General features: G+C 43.0%; 1 protein-coding gene across 7 annotated transcripts in view; it reads left to right on the top strand.

Moving 5' to 3' along the window:
• Positions 1-19,514, top strand: part of GBF1 (golgi brefeldin A resistant guanine nucleotide exchange factor 1) — a 319,690-nt gene that overhangs the window by 157,049 nt on the left and 143,127 nt on the right. For all 7 annotated transcript variants that reach the window (XM_077259202.1, XM_077259204.1, XM_077259201.1 and 4 more), the window contains 2 exons: positions 12,337-12,478; positions 15,253-15,491. In XM_077259202.1, coding sequence (XP_077115317.1) covers positions 12,337-12,478; positions 15,253-15,491 — 381 coding nt within the window. The remainder of the gene's footprint in view (positions 1-12,336; positions 12,479-15,252; positions 15,492-19,514) is intronic.

The raw sequence follows: 19,514 nt of genomic DNA, 5'->3' as shown, positions 1-19,514 counted from the left end.
ACCCTTGTTTTGGCGATTTCTTCATCTTTTGGTCTGCTGACCTGAATTTGACAGCATCATACGCATACAATGAGTGAAATGAGTGAAATAAGTATTAAACACGTCACCAGTTTTCAAAGTAAATATATTTCTAAATGTGCTATTGCCATGAAATGCTCACCAGATGTTGCTAGGTGTTGGTAGTGTCCATAGATTGTGTAATAACACAGGTCTGCGAAAAAGTTTTTTCAAGAGCTGTTTTAGTTATTCAACGTAATCTGTTTTTAAGTGCGCTGAATCCGAAAATGACCTCCGTTTTGTCATAGGACATCACGTTTTCTGACAATTTAAGTAACTATGTTAAATAAGACAATACCTCAAAATAAATGAAAATAGACTCATAAAATTAATTTATTACAAATGTTTCATAAAAATCATTTTTTAACTGCAATGAGCTCACTAAGGCTACGTTCACATTTGCGTTGTGCGCCGCAGCGTCGGCGCCGCAACGCACAACGCAAACAAAAACGCGGCAAAACGCATGCACAACGCTGCGTTTTGCGCCGCATGCGTCCTTTTTTCTATTGATTTTGGACGCAGCAAAAATGCAACTTGCTGCGTCCTCTGCGCCCGGACGCGGGCGCCGCAGTGACGCATGCGGCGCAAAACGCAAGTGCACCGCATGTCCATGCGCCCCCATGTTAAATATAGGGGCGCATGACGCATGCGGCGACGCTGCGGCGCCCGACGCTGCGGCGCACACCGCAAATGTGAACGTAGCCTAACACACACTAAAATTGATTCTTCTTCCCTGTGAGGCTTCTCATGGTATTTACGCTTGTGAGTAGCATCTGGAATGTCTCTCTGAAGCGTCCAACAGTAGTCTGCCATCATTGTAATGCTCCATCTTCCCTGGTATCTTCTTTCCATCTCTTTAATGTCCTGGTGGAATCGTTCACCTTGCTCTTCACTCACAGCTCCCAAAATTTCAGGAAAGTTGTCAAGGTGAGAATGGAGGAAATGCGCTTTCAAACTCATCAGGCAACCTAAAGCTTGAAATGCTTTCAGCATTCGTCCTACAATTTTTTTTGTAGTCAGGGTCTTTGTTATTGCCTAAAAATGTCTCTACAACCTCTTTAAATGCAAACCACCCTTCTTTTTGAGGATGCATCACGGTATTGATAAACTCTTGATCAGCTTGATCCGCTGAGCCATAGTGCTAATTTTGGGAAACACAGAATATTGAATATGACGAGCTAACATGAACTGAGATGAAAAAGTGTGAACAGGCGAGAACCAAGCTAAAACAATTGAATCAAGCCCGGGCATGTCAGAGCCTGCTCGTTCAGCTTGCAACATGTTGATGCTGGTTTCATTAGCTCACTCTGAAAGTTCTTTTCTTTGAAATCTATATTTTTTTGGCATTGTATATCTTCAATGCATTGATGTGAATTAATTAATAGTAATTTCGACTTTCAAAACCCTAAGATAAAAAAAAATACCAAAAATTGAGAAAAATATACTAAATTTGAAGAGGATTTTGCATTTTGTGGCAAATCCTGATGTCCAGGATTTCTTTCAATATTTTTTTTTGTTTTCAGCACACCAAAATACATGGAAATTAGATGAAAATAATCAAACAGCTTTTTAGTCGCAGACCTGTGTAATGAGACATGACACAGGGATAAAGTATTGAACACACTTACTGAAATGTATTTATACTTCATGCAAATGCCTTAGTTGGTGATGACTGCTTCATGATGCCTCCTGTATGGAGAAACTAGTCACATGCGTTGCTCAGGTGTTATTTTGCCCCATTCTTCCGCATAAACACTTTCAAATCCATGAAGATCCCATGGGCTCCTTGGATTCGGGTCCGGTGATTGGCAGGGCCATTCTGGCAGCTTTATTTTTTCTCTGAAATCAATTGAGAGTTTCCTTGGCTGTGTGAATGGGATTATTGTCTTGCTGAAATGTCGACCCTCGTCATCTTGCTAGATGCCAGCAGATTTTAATCACAAATATCTGTACATTTGTCCATTAATCCTTTTTTTCAATTATATAAAGTTTGCCAGTACTGTGTGCTGAAAAACAGCCCCACACCATGATGTTCCCAGCTCCAAACTGTTGGTATAGTGGTTTTGGGACGATAAGCTGTGCCTTTTGGCCTTAAAACATTGTGTGTATTAAAGGGAACCGGTCAGCAGGATTGTGCTGAGTGGTTACTCAGCACAAAATCATTAAACTATCTTATTTAGTGATATACATTTATTCTGGAAGAAAAAAAATTCTGTCTCAAAATGACATCATTTTGCTAGAGGAAAAAAAATGTCTCCACCAAGATGGCGGCACCTGTGCAGTAGCATCTATCAATTTATGGACATCTATGGTTTCATTTATTTTTCTGTGGATTCAATGGGTTGTTGCCGACATCTGTTAAGAATTTCACGTCAATAGCACCTGTAAAAATAGATTTACTTTGAATATTGGTGACGTGTTCTTTACTTATTTCACCCGCTGTATATGAGGCTGTCAGGTTTAGGTCAGGAGGTCTATGGCCAGTCCATGCATCATGGTCCATAGTTGGACTATAATCAATATTGCTGCTTCCGGTAAAGTCGGTTCGATCAAAATATAAAATGGTAATGGTAAACTTTGTAGAAAGGAAAAAAATTGAAATGCCAGAATTGTTCATTTTTCAGTTTGGCTTCCTGTTCCTTGCACAGCTCTATCAACGGAAGAATGAATTAGAAGTAGCAAAAAATAAACCCACAAATAAAATACATTGTTACAAATTTCAGAAATTGTTTTTCACAACTAGAAGAAAAATAATCATATTGTTAGATCATTTTTGCTGCGTATTAAATGCCATAAATACAAAACCCATAAAATAATGGCAAACTTCCTTTTTTTTTTATTTCTTCATTCACAGCACTTGGATTGTTTTTTCTTAATTTCTAGTACACTATAAGGAAAAAGGAGTTGTCTTATTCAAAGCTACAACCTGTCTCAAGTAAAAAAAATAAATATATATATATATATATATATATATATATATATATATATGTATGTATGTATGTATATATGTATATGTATGTATATTTAATAATAATAATAATAATAATAATAATTTTATTTATATAGCGCCAACATATTCCGCAGCGCTTTACAAATTATAGAGGGGACTTGTACAGACAATAGACATTACAGCATAACAGAAATTACAGTTCAAAATAGATACCAATAGGAATGAGGGCCCTGCTCGCAAGCTTACAAACTATGAGGAAAAGGGGAGACACGAGAGGTGGATGGTAACAATTGCTTTAGTTATTTGGACCAGCCATAGTGTAAGGCTCGGGTGTTCATGTAAAGTTGCATGAACCAGTTAACTGCCTAAGGGTACTGTCACACTCTGCAACTTTCCAACGATCACGACCAGCGATACGACCTGGCCGTGATCGTTGGAAAGTCGTTGTGTGGTCGCTGGGGAGCTGTCACACAGACAGCACTCCAGCGACCAACGATGCCGAAGGCCCCGGGTAACCAGGGTAAACATCGGGTTACTAAGCGCAGGGCCGCACTTAGTAACCCGATGTTTACCCTGGTTACCATCGTAAAAGTAAAAAAAAAACAAACAGTACATACTCACATTCCGGTGTCGTCAGGTCCCTTGCAGTCTGCTTCCCGCTCTGACTGAGTGCCGCCGTAAAATGAAAGCAGATCACAGCGGTGACGTCACCGCTGTGCTCTGCTCTTACATTCCGGCCGGCAGTCAGTCAGAGCGGGAAGCAGACGGCTAGGGACCTGACGGACACCGGAATGTGAGTATGTACTGTTTGGTTTTTTTTAACTTTTACGATGGTAACCAGGGTAAACATCGGGTTACTAAGCGCGGCCCTGCGCTTAGTAACCCGATGTTTACCCTCGTTACAAGCGAACGCATCGTTGGATCGGTGTCACACACACCGATCCAACGATGACAGCGGGAGATCCAGCGACGAAAGAAAGTTGCAAACGATCTGCTACGACGTACGATTCTCAGCAGGGTCCCTGATCGCTGCTGCGTGTCAGACACAGCGATATCGTATGGATATCGCTGGAACGTCACGGATCGTACCGTCGTAGCGACAAAAGTGCCACTGTGTGACAGTACCCTAAGTATTTAACAGTACAGACACAGAGGCTATTAACTGCATAAAGTGTATCAGAACATGATACAAGGAACCTGATTGTTTTTTTTGTTTTTTTCATGATAGGCCACACAGGGATCGTTAGGTTAATGCATTGAGGCTGTAGGCCAATCTGAACAAATGAGTTTTTAGGGCACGCTTAAAACTGTGGGGATTGGGGATTAATCGTATTAACCTAGGTAGTGCATTCCAAAGAGTCAGCGCAGCACGTGTAAAGTCTTGGAGACGGGAGTGGGAGGTTCTGATTATTGAGGATGCTAACCTGAGGTCATTAGCGGAGCGGAGGGCACGGGTAGGGTGGTAGACTGAGACCAGAGAGGAAATGTAGGGTGGTGCAGAGACATGGAGAGCTTTGTGGATGAGGGTAGTAGTTTTGTACTGGATTCTGGAGTGGATGGGTAGCCAGTGTAATGACTGGCACAAGGTAGAGGCATCGGTGTAACGGTTGGTGAGGAATATGATCCTGGCTGCAGCATTCATGACAGATTGGAGCGGGGAGAGTTTGGTAAGAGGGAGGCCGATTAGTAGAGAGTTACAATAGTCCAGACGAGAATGAATAAGTGAGACAGTAAGAGTTTTTGCAGAGTCGAAAGTAAGAAAAGGGCGAATTCTAGAAATGTTTTTGAGATGCAGATAGGAAGAGCGAGCCAGTGATCGGATGTGGGGGGTGAATGAAAGCTCGGAATCAAGGATGACCCCAAGGCAGCGGGCATGTTGCTTTGGAGTAATGGTTTAACCGCACACGGAGATGGCAATGTCAGGCAAAGGTAGGTTAGCAGAGGGAGAGAACACGAGGAGTTCAGTTTTTGACAGGTTCAGTTTCAGATAGAGGGAGGACATGATGTTAGAGACAGCGGTAAGACAATCACTGGTGTTTTCTAAAAAGGTCGGCGTGATAACAGGAGAAGAGGTGTATAATTGGGTGTCGTCAGCATAGAGATGGTACTGGAAACCAAATCTTATTGTTTGTCCAATAGGGGCAGTATACAAAGAGAAGAGGAGGGGGCCTAGGACTGATCCTTGAGGAACCCCAACAGTAAGGGGAAGGTGAGAGGAGGAGGAACCAGCAAAACATTCAGTGAAGGATCGGTCAGAGAGATAGGAGGAGAACCAGGAGAGAACGGTGTCCTCGAGGCCGATGGAGCTTAGCATATTGAGGAGGAGCTGATGATCCACAGTATCGAATGCTGCGGAGAGATCCAAGAGAATTAGCATGGAGTAATGACCATTAGATTTAGCTGTTAGTAGGTCATTAGAGACTTTAGTGAGGGCAGTTTCAGTACAGTGTAAAGAGCGGAAACCGGATTGAAGAGGGTCGAGAAGAGAGTTATCTGAGAGATAGCGGGTAAGACGGGAGTGGACCAGGCGTTCGAGGAGTTTAGAGATGAAGGGAAGATTAGAGACAGGTCTATAATTAGCGGCACAGTTTTGGTCGAGGGATGGTTTTTTAAAGTAATGGATGTATGATGGCATGCTTAAATGAGGAGGGAAAAATACCGGAAGTGAGAGAAAGGTTGAATATTTTTGTTTTTGGTGAGAGGTGACAGCCGGGTAAAGGGACTTGAGGAGATGTGACAGAATGGGGTCACTGGTGCAAGTGGTCGGGCGAGAAGATGCAAGGAGCCCGACTACTACTTCTTCTGTAACTGGCTCAAAGTCAGAGAGTGAACTAGATGCAGTGGGGGAGGGAGGACAGTGCATGGTATGAAGAGATTGGGAGATGAATTCCTGTCGAATGTGGTCAATTTTTTTCTTTGAAGTAATTGGCCAGATCGTCAGCGCGGAGATCCGTGGTTGGGGCCTGCACTCTTGGGTTGAGTAGGGACTGGAAGGTGTCAAAGAGACGTTTAGGGTTATTTGACAGTGAGGTGATGAGGGTGTTGAAATAGGTTTGTTTGGAGAGGTGAAGGGCAGAGTTGTATGTTTTTAGCATGAACTTATAATGGATGAAATCTCCGGGTAGATTAGATTTTCTCCACAGACGTTCGGCGCACCTGGAGCACCGCTGCAGGAAACGTGTTTGCAGTGTGTGCCACGGTTGTCGCCGTCTGTGCCGAGTTGTTCTATGTATAGGAGGTGCAGCTTCATCCAGGGCACTTTGCAGGGTTTCATTGTAATGCTTCAGTGCAGAATGAGGACATGAGATGGAGATGATTAGGGCCAATGAGGACTGCAAGTTCTTCATAAGTTTCTGGGTGTTAATGGCCTGTATGTTTCTATAAGTGTGGAAAGTGGGGGTGACCTGAGCGGAATGGCAGTTCTTGATAGAGAATGAAAGAAGGTTGTGGTCAGAGAGCGGGAGAGGGGAGTTTGTGAACTCGTCCACTGAGCAAAGCCAGGAGAAGACCAAGTCAAGGGAGTTTCCATCTTCATGCGTTGGAGAGTTAGTATGCTGTGATAGGCCGAAAGAGGAGGTTAAAGCGACTCTACAGGCACATCCTTGATAATGGGTAATTTTCCCTGCAGACGTTTTTTCATGTCTTTATGTTTACCTTTTTCTTATTGGTGGTTTAGTAATCTGTACCAGATAGAAAGCCTCTCGCCATCCACTGGCTTTTTAGTGAGCATGTGACAGACTGCTGTTTATATTTGACAGCCAAACAGAAGAGGTAGAACTGCATGGAGAAGGATGAGAGCAGCTTGAACCAATGACAAGACAAGAGGTGTATCTCAGACTTAGAAATTAAAATTTCTATCCAAAAGAAGCCCGTACTAGTAAATAGTACTAAACTAGCAAAACCTGCTAACACTAGCCAAAGAATCCTGTTTAAACATTTAGAGATGGCCAAGCCTCCATGGCTCATTCATGTCATTACATTACATTATGTAACCAAACTAAATAGCTGCAACCGGAGAACCCAAAAAGATCATGGTACTGTGTACCAATTTATGCAGCATTATATAAAAAAAAAACATTTAACTAAAAATTGAAGGCAACAGACCACATTTTTTTTTATACAACTTTTCACCACTTTTTATTATATTTTGTGTGTTTTGTATTATGAAACGGCTACGTTTTTCATGTTATGGCACAGTTTTACAGGTTGGATCATTGCAGACACGGATAATAACTGTTTATTCATTTTATTTACTTTGGACATAAGTGTGTTTAGAGGAAAATTGTTTTTTTCCTTTTTTAGTATTTTTTTTGCCACCCCCATCCTACATTGCCACCGTGAATATTTGGTGAGTTTTTGATGTTGCATATTTTTTACATAATTTCTGCACCTATTAGTACTTGCTTTTATGACTGCGTTCTTTTTTTACATGTTTTTTACACATTTTTCCTCTGCGGGGAACGGTTGCATTTTTTCTTTCCTTTTAAATGGAGCTACCGTACTTTGTTTTTAATACTTTATGCTATTTGACTTTGAAAAACTTTACAAATGCAGTCATGTGCAGATTACATGCATTTTTAGTGCGTTTCAGCAGATAAAACACATGAGTTTTTATCTGTGGATTGTCGACCTCTAATGGTAGTCTATGGAGAAAATGTACACATAAAGCTCAGCACGCCCGCAAGAGAAAATTACATATTGCAGGTTTCATTATAAACATAAGGATGAATGACCTCGGGGAGATCAAAACATCCAACACCGCGGAGACCCCATCACGTGTTTCTCAACGCAGTGATCCAGAACACTGCCCCATCCCTAAAGGGAAATATGCAAATGCATGTAGAAAAGCCGCGGAGACACCATCACGTGTTTCTCAACGCAAGCAATGAATAGCCAGGTCTTTCACCGGGAAGGAACAACCACGGGAAGGGCAGCATCCAAGAAAGGAAAACCACCTATGCCAAAATATGGTATCCATCCATCCACAGACAGCTGTTTCGGGGTATTTGCCCCTCATCAGTGTGGAGTAGGAAACTGGCTGTTAGGAGCAGTGCCTAGTGAAAAGACTATAAACATAAGGATGAATGACCTCTGTGGATGGATACCATGTTTTGGCATAGGTGGTTTTCCTTTCTTGGATGCTGCCCTTCCCGTGGTTGTTCCTTCCCGGTGAAAGGCCTGGCTATTCATTGCTTGCGTTGAGAAACACGTGATGGTGTCTCCGCGGCTTTTCTACATGCATTTGCATATTTCTCTTTAGGGATGGGGGCAGTGTTCTGGATCACTGCTTTGAGAAAAACGTGATGGTGTCTCTCCGGTGTTGGATGTTTTGATCTCCACGAGGTCATTCATCCTTATGTTTATAGTCTTTTCACTAGGCACTGCTCCTAATAGCCAGTTTCCTACTCCACACTGATGAGGGGCAAATATCCCGAAACAGCTGTCTGTGGATGGATACCATGTTTTGGCATAGGTGGTTTTCCTTTATTGGATGCTGCCCTTCCCATGGTTGATCCTTCCCGGTGAAAGACCTGGCTATTCATTGCTTGCGTTGAGAAACACGTGATGGTGTCTCCGCGGCTTTTCTACATGCATTTGCATATTGCAGATTTCAAACACGTACCGCAGGTCAGTTTACCCTGCTAAAAGAAACACAGTGGGTCACTTTGCTGGGACTGTAAGAAGGTGTGTTTTGACGCAATGAGAATATGCAGCATCAGAGTCCCCAAAAACTCATGGTGGGAGTACAGCATTTACTTGTCTGATCACTGAGCTAATATTGTGCATTACTTCTGTACTGCAGTGTATTAGATCTGTCAGTCTTACACTTCACCTTTTAAGACCCTGTTTATTGCAAAAGGCAATTAATTGCCATGGCAACTACCATCACCCCATCAATATGCTTAAGGGTACGTGCAGACGTTCAGTACTAGGCAGCGCTTTGGATGCAGCAAATGTCCGCTGAGCCCAAAGCGCTGTTGGCTATTGAACGCCGGTGATTCCGCATGTGTTCAGTGAACCGTGCGGATTCACTGCGCCCAATACATTGTACGGATGAGATTTATCTTGCGGAGACTCGCGTCTCCGCAAGATAGATATGCATGCTTCGGTCTGGAAAGAGGTCACGCATGTCCATCTCCGCAGGTAAGCCGCCAGTGCACGCATAGTGGGCATGGCATTTCTTGAAATCCCATCCACTATGCTGTAACATCTGTCCACTGCAGGTTGGACGCTGCGGATGTACGCAGCGTCCAACCCGCAGCGTTTACTGACCGTGGGAACATACCCTAAGGAGTGAGCCCCCTTTTTTAAATAACCATCTAGATATCATGTCACCATTCATGATATCTAAGGGGTTAATCGGGCTCAATCAGTGCTAATACTGATTCTTACAGTTGCAGCAGGGTGTCCACTATCAAATACAGCTGACACATGATGGTAGCTGTTCTGCTATGCTACATACTATATGCTATATATGATATTAAAAAAAATAAATAAATCCCTTTCATATTCACCTGTCACCAACCAGTGATCCAGCAGCCTGAGAAAGACACTTGTATTCTTGACACAGATATCATTAGTAGGTGCTGGCAGGGCCGGCCCCAGGTTTTCGTGGGCCCCAGGCGAAAGAGTCTCAGTGGGCCCCTTTACCACATACCATTATTCATGATGCACAGATAAGAAGTAAGTATAGTACAATTCCAAAGATTTCACTTCTTGTATTACATGAATGATATATATTATAAATTCTACAGTTGCTCAGAAATCGACAAATTCTTGCAGCGCACAGTACAGAGAGTGACTACAGACTTATCATTTTAGACCGGTATAGTCCTCCATACAGTGTTATGGACCCCATATATTGCTCTATACAGTATAATGGGCCCAATATATTGCTCCATACAGTATATAAAGGGCTCCATATATTGCTCCATACAGTATATCATGGGCTCCATATATTGCTCCATACAGTATATAATGGGCTCCATATATTGCTCCATACAGTATATAAAGGGCCCCGTATATTGCTCCATACAGTATATAATGGGCTCCGTATATTGCTCCATACAGTATATAATGGGCTCCATATATTGCTCCATACAGTATATAAAGGGCTCCATATATTGCTCCATACAGTATATAATGGGCTCCATATATTGCTCCATACAGTATATAATGGGCCCCATATATTGCTCCATACAGTATATAATGGGCTCCATATATTGCTCCATACAGTATATAATGGGCCCCATATATTGCTCCATACAGTATATAAAGGGCCCCATATATTGCTCTATACAGTATATAATAACCCCCATATAATGCTCCATACATGAAAAAAAAAACAACAAATATTCCCCTCTCCTTGTTCCCTGCAGGTCCGGTGGTCTCAGTGTCTTCTGCCTCTCTGCAGTGCTCAGTATAGATGGCGTGCTGTAGTGACATCATCACGCCCTCGGCACTGAGACGCAAAAGAGTCTGAAGACGCGGAAGACACTGGAGCTGCTGGGAGCGGGAGAGGTGAGTATTTGAGAGGAGAGGCCGGGTCCCCCGACTCAAAGGCCCCATAGAGTGCTATTGTCCCCTATGGCAATTGGGCCCCCTGTTTGTCCAGGGCACTTGCCCGGAAGTGATTGGTGGTGACGCCAGCCCAGGGTGCTGGTGAGCTGCTCCTGCTGTTGGCTGTCCCAAGGATGTCTCATAAGCTCCAGATCCATGTGGGCTGCAGGTGTCAGGAGATAGAAACAACTGGAGAAATAGGAGCAACATTATATTATCCAATATAAACTTTATTAAATATCAAAAAGTAAAAAATACATGAAAGTTACAAGACACTGCAGATAAACCAAAGCCACCCTCTAGATATAACAAGTAATCAGATGTAAGAGGCTATAGACCAAAAGGTGCGCTCAGGTGAAAACTGTCCAGCAAAGGCATGCAACAACTAGTAGCACAGTATAAAGTAACATCGGATGGCAGAGCTTACCAATGGTATAGGGGGTGGCCAAGGACCAGGTGGAAGAGCCCCGACGCGCGTTTCGCGGTTACTAGACGCTGTATGTGTAAGGAGCTGTATGTGGCCCCTGTGTTGTGTATTTTAGACCTCAGTCCTTAATGCCCTCCCAACAGGTCATTTTTTTCCGGATTTACTTAATATTGCTTAGGTAATGGTAATTAACAAGGCATCCAAAATTGCCACAGGTTCGCTCTATAGCATACCCTCAAATCATGACCTGTTTGGGGGCCTTTAGGGCTTGAGTTGAGAAACACTGCTATGAGGAGTATCTCAAGCATGGCTGCCCTTCAGGGCCTCTTACCTGTTACAGCTAAGGATCGTCCAGCCAGCAGATCACCCAAAATTACTCATCCTGCATAGAAGCTATAGAGGAGTGAACTTGGGGTCTCTGACAGCTGCATCTGCCGTCATGAGAATGTCATCTCCCACCAGATGGGTTAATGAGACATTTGTAAGATGTCAGTGCTTTAATAAGGCCCCTGTTTGCTGCCATATATGGTTTTTTATTTTTTTTACTACTGTATACAAAGCCACTGGATATGTGTCCCTCGTAGCACAGAATGAATGGCACCCACTCTATCTGTTCGCTATGTCTTGATGAAAGGATATACTTGCTAGCTGGGTCTCCCCATCTGTTGCTCCAGCTCTGCAGTGTAATTTGGGCATGCAGACCCTGGTATCACTGACTTCTGTCTCCTCTGTTCTATAGGAAGGTTTTGAAATGATAAAATATATACATGATGTTTCTGTATACAGTGCGCTATTTACAATCATCCCCCAGTTTAAGATCTTGTTTTCCAGTTCTTTGCAGTTTATATTATTTGTCAAGGTGTTAAAAAGTTATTTTAGTCTGACATTTGTCTGTGTCTGATACATGGCATCTGTTATAGGACCCCCCCAAAAAATATTTTACAGTTGTGATTTCTTTATACTTGGAATTTTCATTCTCCTCCTCTTTTAAAAGTGGTTTTGTAGGATTAGATAAAGTGCATTGTAGCTGAATCAGTGTCTCTGCTCTCTTAAGCTGCTGTACAATACAACCCTAGGACAGGTGGAGTCATATCGTTGAGAGGAAGCAGCCGTGGTTTTCGACTTCTGGACAACCCTTTTAATTGATGCTCTCTTTTTGGGTTGCCAAACCACTTTTTCTTTACTAGGATTTTCAGTTTTCCATTTTGATTTGACTCCTTTGTTAGCATTTACTTACAGTGGAAAGGCAGCAGTAAAGCATGTCTGCAAAGCCATACAGTGGTTAATTCAAAGCTTGTTGTAGAACAGCAATGTTAACATTTATGTGGTGTCATCTTCACAGCTGAAAATGAGAGCTGGCGGGGCTAGTGATTCCTCAAAGTGGAAAAAGCAGAAGAGATCGCCAAGGCCCCCACGTCACATCACCAAAGTTATGGCTGGCACAGAATCTTCGCACCAGCCTTTGTCAAGTGGCTCTTCAGCAGGTAGACTTTAATATTTTTTGGATGTAAGACAAACCTTGCTATCAGACACATTCCAGATTTAGACCTCAAAAGATGACACTGCTGTGTGCACAATACATATACACAACTCTACGGCACACACAGCTGCATGCACAATTACCAGGCACACAGCTCTGCTGCATATATGCGCACACCACTTTGCTGCCAGCATCCTATGCCCATTTTGTGACTGATCACATGATTGTGATATACTGGACTAGTGATGGCGAACCTTTTAGAGACCAAAAGTGCTCAAACTTCAATCCAAACCCGCTTATTTATCGCAAAGTGCCAACACAGCAATGTGACCTTAATTATGAGGTTTTAGTTTAGAAAAACAACTCCTACATTAGCACGTTATTCTGTCTATAGCAAAGCGCTTGTAAGCACTGCACTCCAAGCCAAAGATACTAGCCACGGATTACATTGGAGGTCTATTCTTGAGAATGGAGAGGATTTTTACTCAAAAGTAAAACTTCAAAGTTGTTTTGTTTTTTTTTTTAACAACCTCTTGGCAATTGTAAGCCTTTATTATGATGAGTATAACCATTTAAGACCGGCATGTCAAAATCAAATAAACAGAGGGCAAACAATAAAAGGTTGGACAAAGTCACGGGCCAACCTTGATATTTGTTAAGAAAAAACTTCTCAATTGAAGACATTATAGTGTTCTACACAGTATAATGGCCCCACACGGTGCTCCATAGAGTAGAATGGCCCCGCTGGGTGCTTCATAGAGTAGAATGGCCCAGCCGGGTGCTTCATAGAGTAGAATGGCCCCGTGGGGGTGCTCCATGCAGTAGAATGGCCCCGTGGGGGTGCTCCATGCAGTAGAATGGCCCCGTGGGGGTGCTCCATGCAGTAGAATGGCCCCGTGGGGGTGCTCCATGCAGTAGAATGGCCCCGCGGTGGTGCTCCATGCAGTAGAATGGCCCCGCGGAGTTGCTTCATTCAGTTGAATGGCCCCGTGGTGGTGCTCCATGCAGTAGAATGGCCCCGCGGGGGTGCTCCATGCAGTAGAATGGCCCCGCGGAGTTGCTCCATGCAGTAGAATGGCCCAGTGGGGGTGCTCCATGCAGTAGAATGGCCCCGAGGGGTGCTCCATGCAGTAGAATGGCCCCGAGGGGTGCTCCATGCAGTAGAATGGCCCCGAGGGGTGTTCCATGCAGTAGAATGGCCCCACATTAACAAATAAATACAACTACTCACCCCTGCCTGTTTCCCTGCTGCTCTGGACCCTTCATATATCATCATCCTGCCTTTTGGCACGTGCGCCATCCCCTCAGCACTAGCGCCACCGCAACTCTCCTCTGCACTCACGCTGTTCGCTCAGCAATTGCAGCTCCATCCTCACTCCCCCACGTGCTGGATGTGGCCTGATGGGATGGCGCAAGTGCAGAGGAGAGTGGCTGCACTAGTGCTAAGGGGTTGGCGTGAGTGCCCCCCTGGTACTTATGCCATTGGATTGCCAACACTGTGCTAGACGGTCCTTCAGCTTTTGTGTGCAGTAGTGTGCTGGTTCAGGACCTTCAGCATGGTGAAGTCTGTGCTGATCCTGTTCAGTTTTAGGCTGTGTGCCCACATTGCATATTTAGTGCTTTTTTTGTTGTGTTTTTTTCTGAGCAAATCTGTGACAACCTGATTCCAAGCTAAGTGAATGAGAAACCTGAAACGTCATGCACACGTTGAGTATTTTTGACTTCAAGACTTGGTACAGAAAATAATCTGCAGTATGTCAATTATCTGTTTGTTTTTGCCCTGCATTTTTCACTATTGACTTCACTCCAATCTGTCAAACATGCAGGACAAAAACATTAGTTTTTGCAGCTGCATTTTTCCTTTTAAGAGTTGCAGAAACGGTGCAGAAGTTTTATTCAACGTGTGCATGTAGCCTTAGTGATGTGCAGTTTCGGCCTCCTTTCCTGCTATAGGAGTGCTGTTTTTTAATGACAGATGATACTGCCTCAAGATTATTAGAAGCCCTCACTTTTTAGCAATAAAATGTCTGTCTGAAAATACGATTAATTCTCTTTTAGGAGTATCATTGCAGTAAAAAAATCCATGCTGTTACAGCTCTGATGTTAAAGGGAACCTGTCACCCCCAAAATCGTTGGTGAGGTAAGCTCACCGTCATCAGGGGCTTATCTACAGCATTCTGTAATGCTGTAGATAAGCCCCCGATGTTACCTGAAAGAGGAGAAAAAGACGTTAGATTATACTCACCCAGGTACGGTCCCGCTGCGGTCCGGAGCCTCCCATCTTCATTCCATGACGTCCTCTTCTGGTCTACACGCCGTGGCTGCGGCGCAGGCGTACTTTGTCTGCCCTGTTGAGGGCAGAGCAATGTACTGCAGTGCGCAGGCGCCGGGCCTCTCTGACCTGTCCCGGCACCTGCGCACTGCAGTACTTTGCTCTGCCCTCAACAGGGCAGACAAAGTACACCTGTGCCGCAGCCGCGGCATGAAGACCAGAAGAGGACGTCATGGAATGAAGATAGGAGGCGCCGACCGGACCTGAGACACCCATCGGACCCGGACCGCAGCGGGGACCGCCCCTGGGTGAGTATAATCTAACGTCTTTTTCTCATCTTTTAAATAACATCGGGGGCTTATCTACAGCATTACAGAATGCTGTAGATAAGCCCCTGATGACGGCGAGCTTACCTCACCATTGATTTTGGGGGTGACAGGTTCCCTTTAAGAAATGGCTGATGTATGAAATCATCCCTTTTTAGCATACATTATTTCCCTTTTAAGGGGGTATTCCTTTCATGGAACCTTCCTCTCCAGAAGCTACATCTCCTGTATCAGGTGTTAGTTCAGAGGCCACATCATCTGTTGTCACTCCAACAGCCGATAGCGGAGTAGAGTTGTCATCTCAAGCTACTTCAAAGGAAGATCTTTCCGAAATGGATAATGCAAACGCTGTTGCTGCTGCTCTACAGTCACCAGGAGATATGTATCAATCAGATCCACAAAATCAAGATGAACAGAAGGTAGGCATTTTTAATTATACTGCTTAACTTCTGTGGCCCATCAGTACATGCATCATATTATACACCCCCGTTCAATATTATACATGACCCAGAAACTCTGTTAAAAGGCTTTCTCATCTCACAAAATAATGGCATGTCACAAGGATATTCAACAAGCCAGTATTGCTGTTAGGCAGTTTTTAAATATCTCAAACATTGTGTGCACTTTTAAGAAGTGAAATCATGACACACATTTTACATGTAAAAAAAGGGTTTTTTTTGCTGCACAAATGTAAATATTTTTTTGCCACCTCTGTACTATCTATCTATCTATCTATCTATCTATCTATCTATCTATCTATCTATCTATCTATCTATCTATCTATCTATCTATCTATCTATCTATCTATCTATCTATCTATCTACCTATCTAATCTATCGATCTATCTGTTCGACACACATGAAGATAAGTATTTGACACATTGCCCATTTTGCAGGTTTTCCTACCTACAAAGAATGGGCAAGGTCTGTAAATTTTTATCATAGGTACACTTCAGCTGTGAGAGACAGAAACTTAAAAAAAAAAATCCGGAAAATCACATTGTATGATTTTTACATAACTAATTTGCATTTTATTGCATGAGATAAGTATTTGATACAATAGAAAAACATAACTTAATATTTGGTACAGAAACCTTTGTTTGCAATTACAGAGCTCAGACATTTCCTGCAGTTCTTGACCAAGTTTGCACACACGGCTGCAGGGATTTTGGCCCACTCTTCCATATAGATATACTCCAGATCTTTCAGGTTTTTGGTCTCATCTGACCACATGACCTTCTCCAATGTCTCCTCTGGATCTGCCAGAAGGTCATTGGCGAACTTTATATGGCCTGGACATGTGTAGGTGTGAGCAAGGGGACCTTTGTGTTCACTGCAGAATTTGAATCCATGACTGAGTAGTGTGCTACTAAGGGTAATGTTTGAGACTGTGGTCCCAGCTCTCTTCAGGTCAGGTTCTCCCTTGTATCTCTGGGCTGATTCCTGAGCTTTCCCAGAATTATCCTTACCCTACGAGGCAAGAAGTTGCATGGAGCTCCAGACCGAGGAATATTGACAGTCATCTTGTGTTACTTCCATTTTCTAATAATTCTGCCAACAGTTCATAACTTCTCACCAGGGCTGTGGAGTTGGAGTCGTGGAATCTGAGTCAGTGTCCATTTTGGTGGAGTCAGTATAAAATGGAATGACTCCAACTCCTAAAATATATAATAAATTGGGTACAGTATTTAAATGCAGTATATGCTGAATATTTTTTCATACGAATTTGAGAAAGTTATGAAATGTCCTATAAATGACAGGCTCTTCCTCCCACAAGGCTCTGTTCAAGGACCCCTACTCTTCTCCATCTACACCTTCGGCCTGGGACAGCTCATAGAATCCCACAGTTTACAATATCATCTCTACGCTGATGACACACAGATCTACCTTTCTGGACCTGACCTCACTTCCTTACTGACCAAAATCCCACAATGTCTGTCTGTCTGCTATTTCATCTTTCTTTTCTGCTCGCTTTCTAAAACTGAACATGGACAAAACAGAATTTATCATTTTTTTCCCCACCTCACTCTACCCCTCCACTCGACCTATCCATCAATGTCAGTGGCTGCTCACTTTCCCCAGTCCAGCACGCTCGGTGCCTCGGGGTGATCCTTGACTCTGCCCTCTCTTTCAAGCCACATATCCAAGCCCTTGTGTCCTCATGCCGATTACAACTCAAAAGCATTTCCCGGATCCATGCATTCCTTGACCATGAAACCACAAAAACACTAGTGCATGCCCTTATAATCCCCCACCTCGACTACTTCAACCTCCTACTCTCTGGCCTCCCCTCTAGCACTCTGGCACCACTCCAATCCATCCTAAACTCTGCTGCCCTACTAATCCATCTGTCTCCCCGTTATTCCCCAACCTCTCCTCTCTGCCAGGCCCTTCATTGGCTTTCTATTGCCCAGAGGCTACAGTTCAAAAAACTAACAATGACATACAAAGTCATTCACCACATGTCTCCTCCATACATCTGTGACATGGTCTCCCAGTACCTACCTACACACAACCTTCGATCCTCTCATGATCTCCTTCTCTACTCCTCTCTCATCTCTTCCTCCCACAACCGCATACAAGACTTCTCCCGTGCTTCCCCTATACTCTGGAACTCTCTACCCCAACACATCAGACTCTCGCCTACCACGGAAACCTTCAAAAGGAACCTGAAGACTCACATCTTCCGTTAAGCCTACAACCCGCAGCGATCCTCTATCTGCTGAACTGCCGCATGACCAACTCTACCCTCTCCTAGTGTATCCTCACCCATCCCCTGTAGACTGTGAGCCCTCGCGGGCAGGGACCTCTCTCCTCGTGTACTTGTGTGTGCCTTGTTTTACTCATGTTTATTGTACTTGTCTATATTTGCCCTTTTCACATGTAAAGCGCCATGGAATAAATGGCGCTATAAAAATGTATAATAATAATAAATGTCTGTTCTATTCCTGATCTCAGTATCTCTGCTTTTAGTTCAGATTAATCCGTGCTGCACTTTATGTACATGCTCACTAGTAACACTCCTCTAAAGAGTGTTTGTTGATCTAATGCTCTTCGTGTAAAAGCTCTGCTAGCGGTTTTTATTTCTATCTGGGCTATGATTCAGCACAAATTTGCTCCCTCCTCCCCTCTTTGTAGATTGTGAAGCATCATGATGTGAAACATTTACTAATCTGTGCCCTAAGAAATGCCTGAGAATGAACGTTCAGACTAAAGCTAACTTATAACATATAATAAAACTTTTACTTGGGGGACAAATCTGTTATGGTCCTGAATATATCCAAGTGATGGGGTACTGTATGGACGTTTATAGAGGCCTTCCCGTGTAGATGTGGATAATCTGGACCCCTTGTTTTTTCGCTTTTACAGTGAAGGAAGGAACAACGCTTGGTGAGATCGTTCCTTTTCTTTGTCCTTATATAAATAATTTAAACCCAGGCATTAAGGTGATAATTAATGGTGCCTATTGGTAGCCCTGGTAGGGTTTAAATCCGAAGTTGTCTTTGTTTACACCTACTATATTTCTATGTTGCATCACTAAGATGAGTGTTGCTAGTATGTGAATTTTTTGGTGTGTACACTTGTTATTTTTATTAGTTCTGATGGGATTACAAACCCTAAGGGTTCTTTTATTAGTTTAAATTAAAGGTTGTTTCAAATCTATATCCACATGTTTACCTTGTCGTAACAATGACTGCAGATATGTTTAAAAGACAGCTCATAGAGCTTGTTGTGAAAGATTGTGTACCATTATCAGTATTTGCAGGACCAGCTTTTACAGCTCTTAATGGAGAAATGGCCACAAACTTGGTGTTTCTCTGGAAAGAGAAAGTATTAGAAAATTAGTGATTGAAGAAGCCCTTAAGCAAAAAGAGGATCTTAAAAAGACTCTCAAGACTCGTTATATTTCTTAAAATGGAAGCCTGCACACGTCAAAGAGTGAACTATTTTGCTATCAACGTTTGATTTGTGATAACAAGAAAATTGTTACCAAGACACTGGCAGTAAAACATAGTAAAAGCTCATCACAGCAGCCAGTTTCTCCAGTCCTTAGTGTAAAAAGTTCTGCAAGATTATAAACTCAAAAAGAACAGGTCCTTGCTAATGTTCTTAAGTTGAAACATAAGTACAATTAAACTGATGAATGAGATTATTGAAGGAGAACAGCAGCTAGAAGAAAACTTCAGATTCAGTATGTTTGAGATGGAAGGCCACAGTCCTGTAACTGAATAACAAACAGATATTACTACAGAAGAACAGCAAATTATACTTTACAATTATCTTGTTGAAACTGCTTTGAGGCTTTCTCATATTCATTACATGCGCTGTGTGCATTGTGCAATAAGAAATGGTCTACAAGAGGGACATGCTTGGAACTCTGATTGGCAAAGTCAGTAAATTGGTTATTGCTGCCAGAACCCAAAAATTGATTCCATCTTGAAG

The sequence above is a fragment of the Ranitomeya variabilis genome, chromosome 4 (genome assembly GCF_051348905.1).
Source record: "Ranitomeya variabilis isolate aRanVar5 chromosome 4, aRanVar5.hap1, whole genome shotgun sequence".
In the NCBI taxonomy this organism is placed as follows: Eukaryota; Metazoa; Chordata; class Amphibia; order Anura; family Dendrobatidae; genus Ranitomeya; species Ranitomeya variabilis.
This window is presented reverse-complemented; position numbering and strand designations above follow the sequence as displayed.